The following is an 18,066-nucleotide window of genomic DNA, read 5'->3' as shown; positions in this document are numbered from 1 at the left end:
GGCTGAGGGAGCCCCGTGAGTGCACGAATTTTGTGCTCTGGGCCTCTAGTATTTATATATATTTCCTGGTGCATTTGTGCATGAGTTTCTTCCTGTTGAATATTAACATTTCAAAACTGAGTTATGTGAACTACATATTAGATGCAATTACTAAATGTCAAAAAAAAAAAAAAAAAAAAAAGAAGTAAGAATTTATGACTGGATGATATAGGTTTCACATTTCCTCTTCAGACCCTAAATTTACCTGTCGAAAGCTCCTGGATAACGACCAAATTGTAACTTTCGAAAAGGAACAAACTTCTTGTCCATGTGTCCTTTGAGGCGCAGATGGCCATGCCAGAGGTAGTTGCCACTCCTCTCGTGAAAGACCACCACGTGAATGGCGTGTGTGGCCAGTTTACAGATGTAGTGCAGGGGGATTTCAGTTCCAGAAAGTGAGTCTATCCCATCCAGCCGGGGATCTTTGCTCTCGATCTTCAGGCACTGAAATCCCATGTTTTCAGCTATCCGAAACCAGCCTTCCTAAAACCAAAGAAACATCAAGCATAAATATTTAAAACCAAATACTAGCAGCAAAACTAAAATGATTTATACTGAATTAAGCCATACATATTTTTGTGCTAATCTGTTCTTTGCCAGAAAATTTGAAAATGAGGGTGGTGAGGGGAAGTATGAGATAGTGGGAGTAAAAAGAAAAGTAAAAAGAGAGAAACTAAGTAGCTTGGAAGACATGTTCAAAGACTCTCTTTATGAAAATAAATATAAAATTTTTCCTTGAAATGAGAATGCTCAGTTTAGTGGTCTCTGATTAGTATCTATAAAATAAATGTTAGGATAGCACTTAAACTAGTAATTCTCAATTTAACTTCTAATAACCTTTATCTTTAAACATGCTTGAGAAAAGTAGTACTTTCATCCTATAGTTTATATCCTAACACCTTACACTGCTACTATAAAAGAAGCCCATTATAATGCAAATCAGTAGAAAACAGACCAAGACATACTATAAAACAAAGTGCATTTCCCAATATCATTAGTTACTAGAGGCTCGATGCACGGATTTGTGCACCGGTGGGGGTCCCTCAGCCTGGGCTGTGCCCTCTCGCAATCCAGGACCCCTCGGGGGATGTCAGAGAGGTGGTTTTGGCCCAATTCCCACAGGCCAGGCCAAGGGACTCCACCGGTGCATGAATCCATGCACTGGGCCTCTAGCATGCATACAAGATCTTTGGTTAATCTCTTCCTGCCCCATTCCCTCTGAGATTCATCAATCTGTTCCATGCCTGTGCGTTGAGTTTCTGCCCCCTGGTGGTCAGTATATGTGTCATAGCTACCGGTCGAATGGTTGCTTAGGCTTTTATATATATAGTCTAGAAGTTTGGTGCCTGTGCACTGGTGGGGTCCCTCGGCTTGGCCTGCGGGGATCAGGCCACAACTGGCTCTCCTACATCCCCTGAAGGGTCCTGGATTGCAAGAGGGCGCAGGCCAGGCTGAGGTATACCACCAGTGCACAATCAGGGCCCGAGAGGGACCACAGGAGGGCTCCAGGGTGTGTCCAGCCCATCTTGCCCAGTCCCAAACGGGCCATCTCGCTCAGTCCTGATCAGGGCTGGCCAGCTAGGGAGGGACCGTGGGAGGTTGGCTGGCTGGGGAGGGACCGTGGGAGGGCTCCAGGGTGTGTCTGGCCCATCTTGCCCAGTCCTGATCAGGCTCAAAAAGGGACTGCGGGAGGGCTACAGGGCGTGTCTGGCCTGTCTCACCCAGGCCCGATCGGCCAGACCCCAACAGCAAGCTAACCTACTGGTCAAAGTGTCTGCCCCCTGGTGGTCAGTGTGCATCATAGTGACTGGTTGAATGGTTGGACACTTAGCATATTAGGTTTTTATTATACAGGATAACATAAATCTCACAAGACAAGACTAATATAGATGGTAGATTTTTAGTCCTAATCTCAACAACCAGCGCTATAGATCATTGAACAGTGTTAATGATGAAGAACACCTTACATTTGAATAGAATTTACAATATTCAAGGAACTTTTATAAACATTATTGCATTTATTTATGACATCTATCCTCTAAAGTAAGTAGCAGAGGTATTATAAAGAAGCAGACTCACAGAACTCTGGGGGGAAAAAAACATACAACAAAATTAATAATACCAGCATTTATGTATTATCCAACCAAATCCAAGGTTCGTTCACTCTGTAACACTACCTTGCTAGTCTATATTTATACAATGTGTACAAAGCTCATTCACAATCATTATCTCATCTGAAGCCCACAAAACGCTGTGAGGTCAGCAAGGAAGATGTTTTGCCTCCTCTACAGTTAAGGAAAAACAGCTCCAAGTGATAATACCAGACAGTAAAGTTATTAAATGGTGGAGCTGTGTCAGGAAATTTGCATGTTTCAAGAGGACTTTATTCACATCACTTATCACCTTTGAACATTGTCATTTGGATTAGATGTATCCTCATCTATACTCTTTTAACAACAAACCCCTATCTTAGTACTAACTATAGTTTTTAAAACTATTTGTTTAAACTTCATTAACAGACCAAGTTCCCCAACCATAACAATCAACAGAGTGGCTAGTACCCAGCAGGTGCTCAATAAATATTTGTTGTTGTTTATGTTATTAAATGAGAGAAAGTGATAATTTTAGTAGAATGCTAACTACTGTAACAACTGTCTCCTCCTTTCTAGATATAGAGCTAATTTGTGTTCTGGACAAAGGAATGTGGATGGATGTATCACACACCACTTCCAGGCCTGGCTTTACAATATCCCATAAGTTCTTCCATGCGTTCCCTGTTTCAACTGCATGTACGAAAGAAATGAACTCCAAGGTGGAAAAGCCACACAAAGGAAACAGCATGGACCTCTAAGTCACTGCTCAGAGGAAAGTTGTCCAGGAATTCCCCTGACCAAGAATAACTCATAACCTAAATATGTAATAATGAAAAACCGAAGCATAAACATTTCATTTATAAATGAGAAGGTAAAGTAGGCAGGTGAAAGCGGCTGGTTCTATGAGTGCGAGTAAGGGCTGAGGAGAGAAGAGGCAGATACCACTCTTTTCCATCATGAGCTTCCCATTACTACCTGATTTTTTTTAAACTTAGCTCTAGCATAATTGTGATTAAAAACTAAAAATTACATTTAAAATAATATGTCCTAAATTTTCTATAAGTTTAAATATTTTCAAAATATAGAGTTGAGAGGAAAGAAAAAACAAGAACTGTAAGCTGGAAATAAGTCAAGGTTCATTCCCTCGAGGTCCTGGGTAAGAGTGTGGGCTTCTCCTGCTTTCCTGGACCACATCGCCACCCTGGAGGGTCGCCCACCTGTTTCAGGTCACACAACGGAACAGATCCCACTGCACAATTAGTGCACATGCTGCCACGAGTGGCTGACTAACTAGTTGAGTTCATTTAATCTGATGCTAATTTTTGCATTCTTACTTGAACTCCTCAGAATGAAAATTAGTAAAGTTGGGAAGTTAGAGCATTAGAGGTATTCAAAATAAAGAAGTAAGCAAAGTCTTGGCATGTTTAATATTTTTTTTCTTTTTACTGTGTGACTTTACATGTAAGTTTGAATTTCTGGACACATCTAAGAAGCACCCCACTTGAGTATCAAACAAGTACTGTGCATTTACAAAGTGGAAAGAATGGTGCTATAGGTTAGGGATACTACCTTCACGTACACCTTGTGTGGCAGATACTAACAATTCATCACCAAATCCCTTCCTACTTGCCTGCCTACACCAATGGGAAGGCTGAAAACCTGGCTTTTTAGCCTCCTTCACAACAAGGAGACATATGAATATAGTTCTGGGCCGTGAGCCATAAATAGTTCACCAGAAGCTTCTGAGAAAATTTTTACTTCTAAAGATGGACAGTATCACCGTCCCTTCCTGAATACCTTGAACATGAACCTGGTGCCTGGGAGGTAGGACAGCTATCCTGTGAAGGTGAGAGAAATGAAGAATGAACTTCAGTGATGCAAGGCCTGATGCCAGTGGCCACCAACAGCCACCAACCTTTATACAAGAAAAACAAATTCCCTATTCACTTAAGCTATTATTTTTTATATTTTTTATTTCAATTACAGTTGATATTCAGTATTATATTAGTTTCAGGTGGCCAGCATAGCGTTTAGACATTTATGTAACTTACAAAGTGATCCCCTGTTAAGTCTATACCCCCCTGACACCACACATAGTTATTAAAATATTATTGACTATATTTCTATGCTTAAACTGTTATTCTCTTGTTACTTACAGCTGGAAATATTCCTAATACAATTTACAAAAAGCTTTAAAAATTTGTTAAATGTTTTACATTTTAAACTGGTATTATCACACTATTTTGTAAAGACATTCCATTATCTGAAAGCAAATCATCTTACCTCGTTCTTCCACAGGTGATACTGTAGAGCAAAGGCAGTAAAGTCTCTTGGAACACAGAAAAAGTTGCATTCTGAAGTGGAGCCATGAGAAGTATTTTTTACTTGTTCCAAGTTTTTATTAATCAATTCCAGAATCAAAGGATCAATAAGAAACACGGGTACATTTTGGCTCGATGTTAGCATAATAAACTTTTTAACTGCACGCTGTTTGAGAGGAAAAGAATCTCCTTAATTCTACTAAATCAATACAGTAATCTATCTTATTAAATTGTATTCATTGATTTTATAAGTATATATAGAATGTTTACTCAGTAGATACCATCCTTACTCTTATATTAAAATAATAATAATACAGAGTTTCTATAGTCTATTAAGGAAGATGAACAGATATTTATAAAGCAAAATAAAATATACACAATATTTTATAAGGTACAGAACAGTAAGCTACTAATTAATTGTACAACAAAAGGATAAGAAAATCTTTATAGAGAAAGTGGTATCAGAGATGAAACTTCAAGCTTACACATTTTTCTCTTGGTATTATTAGCTAAATCTTTTCAAGCAAAAGTGGAAAATAAGATAACAGACCTGTCAACTTTTAAAAATCAGTCATGTCAACCTTTTAAAAACCAAAAATCAAGTGTAGGTGCATACTGCTTAATAATCTTTCTAAACAAAGACCTCAATTAAAATATATTGCCAGCTTAACCATCCCCATATCTAATTATTCTGCAATATTGTTAGACATTTTTGTGCTGGGCAGTAAGCAGAGTCCTTAACTGAAAAAATAACTTTTAAAATTTGAACAGAAACAGACTAAATCACACTGAGTACCTAAGAGGAGCAAACAGTAGCAAATAGTAAATAAGAGTAAATAATACCTAAGAGTAGCAAAAATAAATAGAATAAAGGGTGTACATTATTGCTTAAAAGCTCACTTCAATGAAAGCAATTATGATCTCAAAGAAATGTATGCCCTTCAAAAAAGAAAGAAAATTATAGACCGCCAGCCTTCGTGAACATAGATACAAAAATACTTAACAAGATACTGAAAATCAATTACAGTCATTTTTTTTAAAAAGACCAAAAAAAAAAAAAAAGTAAATATCATGATCAAGTAGAATTTATCCCAGGAAAAAAAGACAGCATTTGAAAATCAATCAATGAAATTCATCAACAGAATAAAGGGAGAAAAATCTATAAGAATTTCAATACAGAAAAAGTATTTGACAAAATTCAATACCTATTAACAATTAAGAACTCTCAGCAAACCAAGAATAGAACACTTCCTTAATTTGATAAAAGGTATGAACCAAAAATCTATTACTGAGTTGTAGAAGTTCTTTATTTATCATTGATACTAGTTTTTTGTTCAATATGTTTTGCAAATATTTTCTAGTTTTTGGCACATCTATTCATTTTCTTAATGCTGTCTTTTGATAAGAAGTTTTAAATGCCGATAGTCTGATTGATTTTTTTTTCTTTTTGGTTCTTGCTTTTTGTGCTTTACACTAGGAGAATAAAAGAGAAAAAATGGTTTTGAAAGAAAGATGATAAGATGACAGACACTAGTACAAATAAAGTGCTTAATAAATGTTTGTTGAATGAATCTCTTTCAGCCTGGTGTTAAATACAAACACGATGAACACATATATGGCTTCATTATGATTATTAATATAAATGTAGATTAGAGCAGCTCAAAGAGAGATTCACCTTCAAAATCTGCCTTCCAGGTTGCTATCAATGAAATCACCAATGCTCCTTGAAAACAGATGTCCAATTGACTCTAAATCCAATTAATTCTAAATCAACATGACTATTATCATCTGGCCTTCAGGATTCATTTTGTTTAAAAGAAAGAAAAATGTCTTGTTGAAAACAGGACACTAGGATAGCCTGCCTACTCATCTGCCAGTGTATACAATTTTATCAGAACCTGAAGGGCTTGGTGGGACTTGTTCTTAGTGAAAGGCTAGGTCCTAATAATCATCATTTTCTTTTCTAAGTGCTCTTAAGGTATCTGTTTAATAATTCATTCTAGAATTTTATCAGGGCTCAGTATTATACTTATTGATTAGATTTCACCTTTCATTCCTTCTAAAATATTAGAATAAAATTACTCCAGTACTTCTTTCCCTGTGATTTTGCAACTATTATAAAGAGTGATTTTTAGTACTGTGAGCTACTCTCTAGGTTTTTGTTCATGTACCTTGAAGTAAACCCTTTTTTAAAAAAATCCATTATTTTCTTCCACCTCAAGAATCATTCCCTGAATGAAAAGGATGGGCCTGCCCTACTTTTTTCTGTTATGTTAAGCTTTAAATGATCTGCAAATCCCATTAAAAATATATCAGTGAATCTGCACCCTACTGACTGCTTTATATACCAAAGGTTTTGGAAATGTTGTTGGTTAATCCGGACAGAGTAAAAGCGTCTATTTCACTGATGCTATTTCAGCTTTAAAATATTTTCTGAACATGCTCTTTCAATTTACATATGAGGACTCTTAATAAATGGCAAACCTGGAAAGTATATATTACCATAAGTATCATTATGTTTTAGAATGTTAAGATTTATGATAGAGAACCCCCATTATCTTCAGATGGGTGTATTTATCAGCTGTTAAATACAGAATTTTAAATTTCAACAAATTATTTCACTCACAGGACAATAAATCTGGTCCAAGTATTATACATGTGTTTTTCTCAAGGGTGGGATGAGGTAGAGTAGGGCTAGACGGAATGCACAAAATGCCCCTTTTTATTTCCTCTGCCGGAATCTTTGTAACTGTGACTGGGGAGTACCACTCCAAGTGCACCATCCTTCCCTTTCCCTCAGACTATCCTAAGTACTCAGAGCACAACATCTGCTATGTTCAATAAACTAAAAGTTCACATGGAAATATCTACCTATGGTGTCCCGTGGGTACTACACTTATCCGGGGGGGTCACTTTGTAAGTTATATCACTAACCACTAGGCTGTACACATGAAACTAATATAATACTGAATGTCAACTGTAATTGAAATACTGTTTTTAATGTTTTAAAGTTCACACTGATACTTCTAGACTTGATAGTTGAGGAACCTAATAAAAGATTATTTACCCTTGAAACAGTTCAAATCCAATTGGTGCCACCAATGACCTAAAATTATTACTAATACTCTATTGCTGCTGGTGATTTGAAAGCCTACTTCTAAGCTACAGCTTTTCATGTTTCTGGTTAAACAGAAGCCAATGACTGAGAAATATCTGGTCATATCCAAAATGTACACTAACAGGATAAATTTAATTTTGTATTAGTAATCTAGCATTGTTTTTCATTCTAAGTATAGCAAAAAGGTAAGCAACTATCCTACCTAATAAAACAGTAATATGCAAATTGACCGCACCTTCGCTACGCCCAAGCCACGCCCACCAGCCAAAGCCACGCCCACCAGCCAATCAGGGCAAGCATGCAAATTACCCAACAAAGATGGCGGTTAATTTGCATACACTGAGGGAGGAAGGAGTGAAGACTGAAGACAACTTAGAGGAAGAGGGAGGAAAAGCGGAAAACAAGGTGGCTGCCAGAGGGAAAGTGTGGGTGGGGTGGAGTGGGGCAGAGTGGGCTGGGAGGCAGCGGCGCACGGGTACAGGCGCAGCGGCTGCAACGGTGGCGGCAGCGGCAGCGGCAGTGCATGCGGCCGCAGTGGCTGCTTGCAGGATTCTTCCTGCAAATGGGCTACTAGTGTTTTATAAATGTGTAGGCTCTGAAATTAATAAACCAAAACAGTGATATATTGTAATTTTGCTAGTTTCCCTTATCTTATAAAAGAAACATGTTGAATAGGTTTTTATTCCTAATCATTATTTTATAGTTCAATTCTTAATAACATATTTATTCATTTGGGGAAGCACTATAGCTCAGTAAATGAGAGTTTGGGAGGCAAGCAGAATGTGGACTCAGTCACTTACTAACAACCTAACCTGACTCTCTCTAAGTGAACTAAGGATAACAATGTACTGACTTGGTAGCGTTTCCATGAGGACTAAATGAGATACTGCATATAAAGCACTTGGCATAGGGCCTGCCCCTTCCCCTTGACCACCTACCCCCACTCCTCACCAAGGTAGCTATTATCACTGTCATCATTCAACAAATACTAATTGAATATATAAACAAATAAACTAAAATGAACATTGTAGTTGAGGAATTTCTTGCTTATTGTACATACCCACTGTATGCTATCAAATCCAATTCGGCTTCCTTTGGATTTTGATAAACCAGCTCCATTCTAGGAAGATAACAAAAGAACATTTTAGTAAATTCCGTAACCAGCAAGCAACATTACATTTAGGGGAGGCATGAGAGTCAAACTGCATAACAAGTTCATAATCTATAATAATAAAAGCGTAATATGCTAATTAGACCAGAGGACCTTCCAGACGAAGCCGGGGCTGCGAGGGAAGCTCCGGAAGCTCAGGTCCCGGGTGCCTGCTGGCGGCTGGAGGGAAGGCTGGGTCCCGGATGCCACAGGTAAGCTGGTGCCGGCAGCCAGGGGAAGGAAGGCCTACTCTTGCACGAATTTCGTGCATCAGGCCTCTGTCATTAATAAGCATTCAGCAAATACCTATTTTCATAGAGTTATGAGCTAAGAATTCTACAATTATACATCTATCCAAGATAGAAAACAATGACAGATTGCAATAAGCTAATTAAGTTGTTAAACAATAAAATATACATGGCCAACATCTCCAAACTAATTAATTTCCATCAATAAATAGCAAACTCTTTGCTATTCTTAATCTCTTTTGGGGGATTAGGGTTTTTCCATTTAGCTCCATATCCCTAACTTCAGCTTATCTCCACACAATGAGTTAGTGTTAGGACACCTTGGCAAAATGGCAAAGAAGTATAATAATATTTATTGAGCAGCTCCTAAGTGTACTGTGTTTGACACTTCCATACATGAATTATGTATTCTCATCTATCCCATGTAACAATCCTGCACAGTAGGCATTGTTTCTTTTTCACAGACAGCTCCAGTGCCCTCACTTTTCCTAACATACCTCATAATTTCAAATGTTGAGGTTGTTTTATTTTTATTTAATATATTTTTATTTATTTCAGAGAGGAAGAGAGAGAGGCAGAGAGAGAGAGAAAGAGAGAGAGAGAGAGAGAGAGAGAGAGAGAGAGAGAGAGAGAGAGAGAGAAACATCAATGATAAGAGAGAATCATTGATTGGCTGCCTCCTGTACGCCCCCTACTGGGGGTGGAGCCAACAACCCGGGCATGTGCCCTAACCAGGAATCAAACTGTGACCTCCTGGTTCATAGGTAGATGCTCAACCACTGAGCCAAGCTGGCTGGGCAAATGTTGAGGTTTTTAAAAAAATGTTTTTAAAAATACTCAGGCCTAAAAAATCAGTTTTCATCAGATAAGCCCCAAAATACTTTGAAAGTAACAGGAAAAAGAATGTCTGATGTCTAGAGACAAGAGGGAAAATGTTTCAAGCTCAAAGAAGATCCAAGAGGTTTCTTTTTAAAAAATATATATTTTATTGATTTTTCACAGAGAGGAAGGGAGAGGGATAGAGAGCCAGAAACATCGATGAGAGAGAAACATCGACCAGCTGCCTCCTGCACACACCCTACTGGGGATGTGCCCGCAATCAGGGTACATGCCCTTGACTGGAATCGAACCCAGGACCCTTCAGTCCACAGGCCGACGCTCTATCCACTGAGCCAAACTGGTTAGGGCCCAAGAGGTTTCTTATGCCTTGAATGTGTTCTTTCTCTACAAGGTATAAAAGGGAGGATATTGAAGAACAATTAGAATAGTCTCACCCTAAAAATGAAATGTGCTCCAAGTTCCTAAAAAGGAGATTCATCTCATCTTAAACCACAAACTAACTCAAGGGCAGGGAGGAAATCCAATTCATCTTTGCATTGGTAATTAGTAAATGCTCAATAAAAGTTTGTTAAATTGAGGGAAGGAGGGAAGAAAGGAAGGAGGGATATACTGAGTAATTAAAGTAGGGTCAGAACTGGTCTCTCCTCACAAGCTCAGCAATTTAGACAATAACATTTTAATAGCAAGGGATATTAGAGAAAAAAACAACAACAAAGAGGTAGCTCTGTAATTCCCATCAGTATAAAAACAGGATATTATCCCCCTTTCTTAAAACAATTTTTTAAAAACCCTCTTGACTTCTCTTTTCCCAACTAACAATTTTCTGTCCCTCTTCATAACAAAACTCCGAATGGCTGTGTGTTTTCATTGCCTCTAATTGCTCTCCTTCCACCAATTCACTTGAGCTTAAATTCACTCTGGACTTGTCTTATTTGATCTATCAAGAATTGCTGTTCACTCTGCCTCTCTTGAACATTGCATTAAGGTGGCCCTCAGGAACCCCATACGTCTGGTCCCCCTGCTATTTCTCTCTGGCTACTCCTTCTGAGCCTCATTTCCTGTTCTTACCACCTTCCTGACATGATGGAGGCTCCCAAAGCTCAGACCATGGGACTCTGCTCTCTCATTCACTCTAGGTTCACTTCCTTGGTAACCTGTCTACTCCTATGGCTTTAACTACCATCTCACAATTAATATTCCCAACCATACCAGTCCTTTGAAATCCAAACTTATATACCCATTGTCTATTCACCGTCTTCATTTGGATGTCAAATAGGCATCTCAAGCTTTACATGTGCAAGAAAAAAAAAACAAAAAAAAAACCCCTCCCAATCGTTACTATTCCTCAGTTTCTCCTAGTCTTTCCCATCTCAGTAAACAACTTCTCCCTTTCAATTACGTAGACCAAAAATACTATAGTTCACTGATATTTTCTGCCTTTCATACCCTACACCTAGCCCACCAACAAGTTCTGATAGCTCTTCTTTCCACTTCTCCACCACTAACACCCTAGTCCAAGCCACCAGCACTTCATGTAAATTACTAGAATCACCCTCTAACTGCTCTGTGTTTCGGGTCCTGCTCCTACAATCTATTTTCAACAGAGATGTTCTACCAAACTTATTTACCATTGAATTGTTTTCCATGAGAGGCAATCTGTTTAGAAGAATAAGAATTCTTATATAACTACATCAGAAAACTCCAATAGATTAAACATCACTGCAGCCTGGCACCTTTGACGTTTAGTGTGTTGTTAGAATAACATTTAATTGCAATTTTGAGTTGCTTGCTACACCCACAAAGATGAAAATTGCAGTAAGAAATATTTCTGCAAAGATCTGAAAAACTGTGATTAATTTATGTACTGCACAAGGGAAGTATTTAGGAAAACATACAGCTAGAATGAAGCCTAATGATGAGAAAAGAGAAAAAAATTACCTTTGCTGATAAATAGTGCTTGTAGTAATACAACTGAAACAACAGAAATGCAGAACTTGTCAAAGTTAAAAGCGCCAAAATCACGTTCTTATTGATTCTATTCATCAGTCTTCTATGCTCACTTGGTTGTCTTTTGCAAGTGGTTTCATCTTTTTGGATGAGAAGATAATCTTGTTTTTCATGAACAAAAAGATATTTCTAAAGAGGAGATAAAAATCTGTTTTTAATTTTTCACTTCTAATAACCAACTGAAGAAAAAATTATCTAAAGCTCTATAGAACAGTCTTTGACTTGGTAATTTCCTATCGTGAAGAAATAATCAGTTCTGAGATAAAACATGAAAGAACAAAAATGTTTATCATGATATTCTTTACAACTGCAAATAACAAAAACCATAAACAAGATATGTATAAAAACTGACCAACAGAGATTAGGGGCTTCTCCCCCAGAGTTTCTGATTCAGTAGATCTGGTGTGGGACCTCTGAATTTACATTTCTGACAAGTTCTAGATGCTACTGCTGCTGCTGACCATGCTAAGAACCACTTCCATAGGTAGAAGAAATCAAGGAAGTTTTGGTCAAGGAACATATCTGTGGAATAGTTCTTTGTTGCTTTTTGTGATCTAGGTAGGATGTAATCAGTTTTTACAAATATCCCATGCATGTTTTCATTTTTTGGAAGTGTAAAGGCTATGAGAAAAATTTTTGTTCTTTCATCTTTAGACCCATCTGATTATTTCTTTAGGATAAGAAATTTAATATCCTTCTACTTCTTACCTCTTCTCCACTGTTTGATTTTGGTTAAATATATTTAGTTCTTCAAGGCTTTATCTTTATTCCTTTAAATATACTAACACCTCTATTACTTGATGTATAAACTTTATGGTTTTTGTTCTCTAGCTAAAAATAAGAGAAAACAGCAAATTTATACTACCTTCTACCTTCTCTTTCAATCCTGACTTTTATTAGTTATTTTTACCTTGTTACAGTTCTATTATATTCTACTAGGGGCCCGGTGCACGAAATTCGTGCACAAGGGTTGGGTCCCTCAGCCTGACCTGCACCCTCTCCAATCTGGGAGCCCTCAGGAGAGCCCTCTCAATCCTGGAGTTTCTGTCTGTCATTGCAATCATATGAGCAAATTGTCTGAGACCCCAACCCAGTTTGGTTTGGTGCTCACAGAATAATAGAGGTCTTTTTTTTTTTCTTTGCTCCATTGGTGGAGATTTCCTAAAAGTTGCAGGATATCTTCCCTTTAATTTTTCCTCGACACTCTGACTTTACTTATGTCTCTCACCTTTGCTTTCCCTCCATCCCCCACCTGCAACAGTAACTTGCTCCAGGCTCACTTTGCTCTAGTGTGTAGGAGATCCTGCAATGCGTCTGCCACCAGAACTAAGATTCCCAGCATTCCTGGTGCTCCCCACACTCTTGGTTTCCGCTTCCGGTCCAGGGGCTGCAGAAACCAAAAGGACTTGGAACTCCAGCCGCCCCCAGGATGGGCTGACAGGACCGGACACTCAAGTGGTATCTCCGGGACCCCAGCTGCTTGGCGTCAGCACACGCGCGCTGGCCACAGACCATCTTTGTTGGGTTAATTTGCATACTCATTACTGATTGGGTGTGGGTATCGCAGAGGGATGGTCAATTTACATATTTGTCTATTATTAGTATAGATCATTATAATCACCGTTATTTTGGCCTTATTATTAGTTACTATGTTCCCTGCCATTCCTTTTGCTGTATGATCTCTGTTCATTTACTGGATGGCTGATATTCATCTTCTCACAGTTCATCAAAAAGAACTTATGGGTATTATGTACCCTGAGTTCTTGCATTGTTCAAAAACAATTGTCAATTGACAGTTTGTTTTGAAATTACACTGTCTTTCCCCTGATGACTTATAAGCTTTATACCATTCTCCTGGTATGCTAAATATTCCCGTTTTTAACATCTGATCCTTCCCCAGCACTCCCGTATACGTAAGTTAATCATTTTAATAGGATGAGCAAAAAATGCGTTCCTTATCTTTGAAATTCAATTTTTAAAAAACTAATATGTAATGATGTTAATGACTGTTCTATTAGTTTTTCCTCACTGTGTGCCCTATAGTCTGTAGAATCAAGATTTTTTGTTTGTGCAGTTTTCTTAAGTTATGTTTGAATATTTTTCTGTTCCAATGTTTAATTCTCTGTTTCCAGAACTACAAGCAAGCACTTGTTTCATCTCCTTTCATTCCCATTTCACTTTGTTCAGCTTTCAAAAGCCTGTCTTCATGTCCTTTACTGAGTTAATTCTTTTTGTTTCCAATGTGGTCTTTTATTTCTGATTTTCTTTTTCTTTCCTTTTTGCTATTTCCATTTCTTTTTTATATGTTTTTATTGATTTTTAGAGAGAGAGGAAAGAAAAGGGAAAGATAGAAATATCGATGAAAGAGAAATATTAACATCGATCGGCTGCCTGCTGCATGCCTCCTACTAGGGATGGAGCCAGCAACCCTGGCATATGCCCTGAGAATCCTGGTGCATGTGTCAATGCTCAACCACTGAACCACACTGGCCAGGCTTTCATTTCCTTTCTTGAGCTCTACCATATTATAATTACCATATACTGTTTTCTTACTATTTCTTCCTAGCTTTTGGGCCAATTAATTTTGTTTCTTATTTTTAAAAAGTTGTTGTTTCATTAAATTTGTTAGGCCAATACAGTTTTTTAAGGGGCCTTTGTCACTTATCTTTCTGTTTCTTTTCTCCTTTCTTCTTACAATATTTTTGTATAGACACTTTGCCCATTTCTTTAATTATTATTTATCTTTGAGTGATGTGAGCTCCTTCCTGATCAGTTATTTGCAAGACTGTGGAAGGAATAAATAAGCTGTGTTCCAATCCAGAGGACAGTCTCTCTGGAACACAAGAAAGCTCTTTATAAGTGTTTTGTGCATGTTTATGTGTGAGAGAGACGGAGAGTACATGTGTGAGAATAACTACTGAAAAGGTGTTTAGCCATAACTTCTTGTCTCACCAAGAGAGCACTACCTTCAAAGACAGTGTATCTGTTTGCTTTCTCGTTTGCTCTTCCTTTCTTGCTGGTTCATGGTGCCAAACAATACAAGGAAGCTCCCACTGCCTTCCTATGCATCCTGACCCCACTGCAAACAGATCTCTCTCCTCATTCTGCCAGCTCTATCTGAGACCTCTTTCTACCAACATCCTTTTAATTTCTTCCTGCTTACATCTGACAACCATTTCTCAAATATTTTGATTTAGGATGACAGGACTCCTAGTTTCATTCAAGCTGTGATCTTTATCTTTATTTGCCTTGCTTTTTCAAAGTAATTTCAGATAGCAGAGGGCACAAATGACTTTACCAGTACTTTGCCATCTTAAATCAGAAGTATTGGTTTGGATATTAAAACAAGCCAAATGAGCTTCCAGAGCTGAAGCCTATATAAAGCAAATACTCTAAATAATTATATTAGGCCAATAAACCACTAAAGAGAAATTACATCAATAGTGACATGAATAATCCACTAGATCTACAGATAATTCACATGTGGGGCAAAAGTAGGTTTACCACCGTGAGTACACAAAACTCAAGAGTTTATTCTTGTACTAGAGGCCCTGTGCATGAAATTCATGCATGGGTAGGTCCCTAGGCCTGGCCGGTGATCAGGGACGATAGGGGCCTTCCTGCTGCCAGCCGGGGCCTTCCTTCATTCTGTGCTGTCCCCTGGTGGTCATAGTGAGCGATCAAACTCCCAGTCGAACTCCTGAGGGGACACTTTGCATATTAGCCTTTTATATATATAATTAGTTTTAATTACTGTATAATTTTCTACATGAACTGTAAACTCACTTTTGCCCTCCCCCCTGTATATTAAGCAAAGATAACTGAATGTATCATGATCATTTTTAATCTACTAAAACTTGGAAAACTAGCAATATAAAATAACATTGATGATGGTATTAAATTTTGTTGTCAGCGAAAATCTGCTAAAATAAAACAATAAACTCTGATAAAGGCAACTCACAAGATAATATCCTTCATTTTCAAGATTTCAGCTCAGCTTCTTGTACGTGTATTAAATCATGCATCAATTTATACCAATTCCTAATGAAATCTAAAGTGGCATTCAGATTGTGCCAAAGCTCAGCCTCTTCTAGACCTGAATTAATAACTGGGAAAGAAAGCATAAAAGGCCCATATAAACCACTACACAAACATAAAGTTCAAATTAATATCTTGTTCTCTCTTTGGACACATCTCTAATCTAAATTAATTCTTACATGAAATAAGCCTCCAAAACACATCATCACTTAACTGCATTTTTATTATCAAGATGATATCCAATTAACTATACTTCATTATTCATTTTCTATAAATGCCAAGGCAATTCAATTGCAAAAAAAGGAATATTAACCTGTCAAAACATTCCATTTTGCTAGCACTATCTCTACATTAGGAATGGAGTTACTACTTTAAAATGAATAATGTGATACTTAAAAAAATAATGTACTCAAAACTTTTTCACTGGACCTACAAATAAAGTTTGAATTCCATACAATGGCATCCAAGGGTACTCACAACCTGACTGAACACAGGCAAATTTTCTAGGCTTTTTCCCTCTTCACACTATCCATGGTTTTGCCCAAGTATTCCTAGAATACATCCCACACTTTCCTGCCTTCTTGCTTTTTATTCCCTCTTGTCTGAAATGCTCCCATCCATTTCCATAAAACCAGTTCTACACCTCTTTTCTGAGCTCCTTTCAAATGACCCTTCTTTTGTGACATTTTCCATGCTCTTCCCAATCAGAAGTGACCCCTTCTAGCTGTAAACTCCTAGTTTTACCTTGCAGGGAATAAATATTTACTCTCTACCGTAATAGGCAAAGATGCCAAAGAAATGTTAAGCACGGCAGATAAAATGATACCATACAGTTCCTGTCTTCTCAGAGTTTAGAGGTGAGTGTAAGAGTTTTCAAAGGAAGAATGGTTATGAGTTTAAGTAGCCCAAGTATCTACAAGTTCTAATGCAAATATGAGATTAATATAAATATGGTATCTTACAGCACAGAACTATTCTTAGATGATGTGGAAGCAGCCTGTAACTAGCGCATGAACTGAGATTTGGCAATGAAGAAGGAATGGACAGGTCTGTTTCCCAGCTGAATCTTGAATGGATTACAGGTGTCAGAGCTGTCGGATCCTCTCTGTCTTGGGGCCTGCGGGAGCTACAGCCCGACTGGTCACCTCCAAACAAAAACAAACACACCCTTTCTTAGCAATTTTACTATGTGTCAAGACATGAAAAAGGTTGTAAAAAGTAGAAAGAACCTGATGTCATCTAGGTTCTCTTTTTACATCTGAGAAAACGGAGGCTCAACGAGAAATGACTTGCCTCATGTTACTGGAGAAACTGGTGATGGTGATGACATGTAAACCCAGTTCTCCAGACCCCTAAGCAAAGCTCCCACAGTCACCTCTACACATCCGGGTCTTTCCCTCAGCCCCCGACTGATACCGCAAACAAAAGGGGGATGTCCGAGCCACGGGAAACTTCATTTATCATGGCTAGCAGTATCCACCCCGTTATTAAGCACATAAAGAGAGTGCTGCAGTAAAAACCCTCCAAATAAACTGAAAGTTGAACCCAGGGGGAAAGCATCAGAAAAGGGACAGTTGGTTAAATGACGCCCTCTCGGTACAGCCGCAGGAGCTCCGCAGCCCACGGAAGAACTCCCACCGCACAGGGCCTCGCGGTCCTTCCAGCTGAGACCCATGCCTCGGCCACTTCCCTAAAATGCAGGGCTGTCCACCCGGCGGTTCCGCCCGGGCCTCCGCGCCGGTGCACACACGGGCCGCACCGCCGGCCTGGCTCCCCCAGTCCGCCCCCAGGTCCCCCGCAAATCCCGAGACGGCTTTCACGACCTGCTCCAACGCCACTCCCCAACCCGGGTCCTAAAAGGGTCTGGATCGCCCCCCAAAACGGAATCCGTCCCACTCCGAGGATTTTACTTGCTGACACGCCCAGGGGCGTGGGAAGGACCGCCCGAGTGGACGTCCACCGCGGGGTGCTCGGGGACTGACCCCGAGGAGCCCCCTCCCGGAGCGCGCTCGCCCTGGGGCCCGCCCCGACCGCCGGGGGAGAGGAGGTGCCCACAGTGCTGGGGGACGCCCTGCGAGGACACCCGAGCCCCAGGCGACATCTGCCTGAAACACCTGCCCATCCCCGGCGACTCTGTAGAGCCTCCCATCCCTTACCTCACCGACGGCGGCGGCAACCCTGCTTTACGGCACTCACGGCAACCGCTGCAAAA

At 39.1% G+C, this 18,066-nt stretch overlaps 1 protein-coding gene across 2 annotated transcripts in view; it reads right to left on the bottom strand.

The window, feature by feature from the left end:
• The window catches only part of FKTN (fukutin), a 44,394-nt gene extending 26,363 nt beyond the window's left edge, over positions 1–18,031 (bottom strand). The window contains exons 1-5 of one of the 2 annotated variants that reach the window (XM_028145903.2): positions 18,011–18,031; positions 11,748–11,945; positions 8,632–8,691; positions 4,416–4,619; positions 245–522 (exon numbers count right to left, since the gene is read on the bottom strand). In XM_028145903.2, the coding sequence (XP_028001704.2) occupies positions 245–522; positions 4,416–4,619; positions 8,632–8,691; positions 11,748–11,852 (647 nt within the window). In that variant the 5' untranslated portion in view covers positions 11,853–11,945; positions 18,011–18,031. Of the gene's footprint in view, positions 1–244; positions 523–4,415; positions 4,620–8,631; positions 8,692–11,747; positions 11,946–13,068; positions 13,117–18,010 lie in introns of those variants that run through there. The other variant, XM_054727252.1, reaches the window with a different exon arrangement.
• Positions 18,032–18,066: the final 35 nt, after the last annotated feature.

This window comes from Eptesicus fuscus, chromosome 15, assembly GCF_027574615.1.
Source record: "Eptesicus fuscus isolate TK198812 chromosome 15, DD_ASM_mEF_20220401, whole genome shotgun sequence".
Taxonomy (NCBI): Eukaryota; Metazoa; Chordata; class Mammalia; order Chiroptera; family Vespertilionidae; genus Eptesicus; species Eptesicus fuscus.
This window is presented reverse-complemented; position numbering and strand designations above follow the sequence as displayed.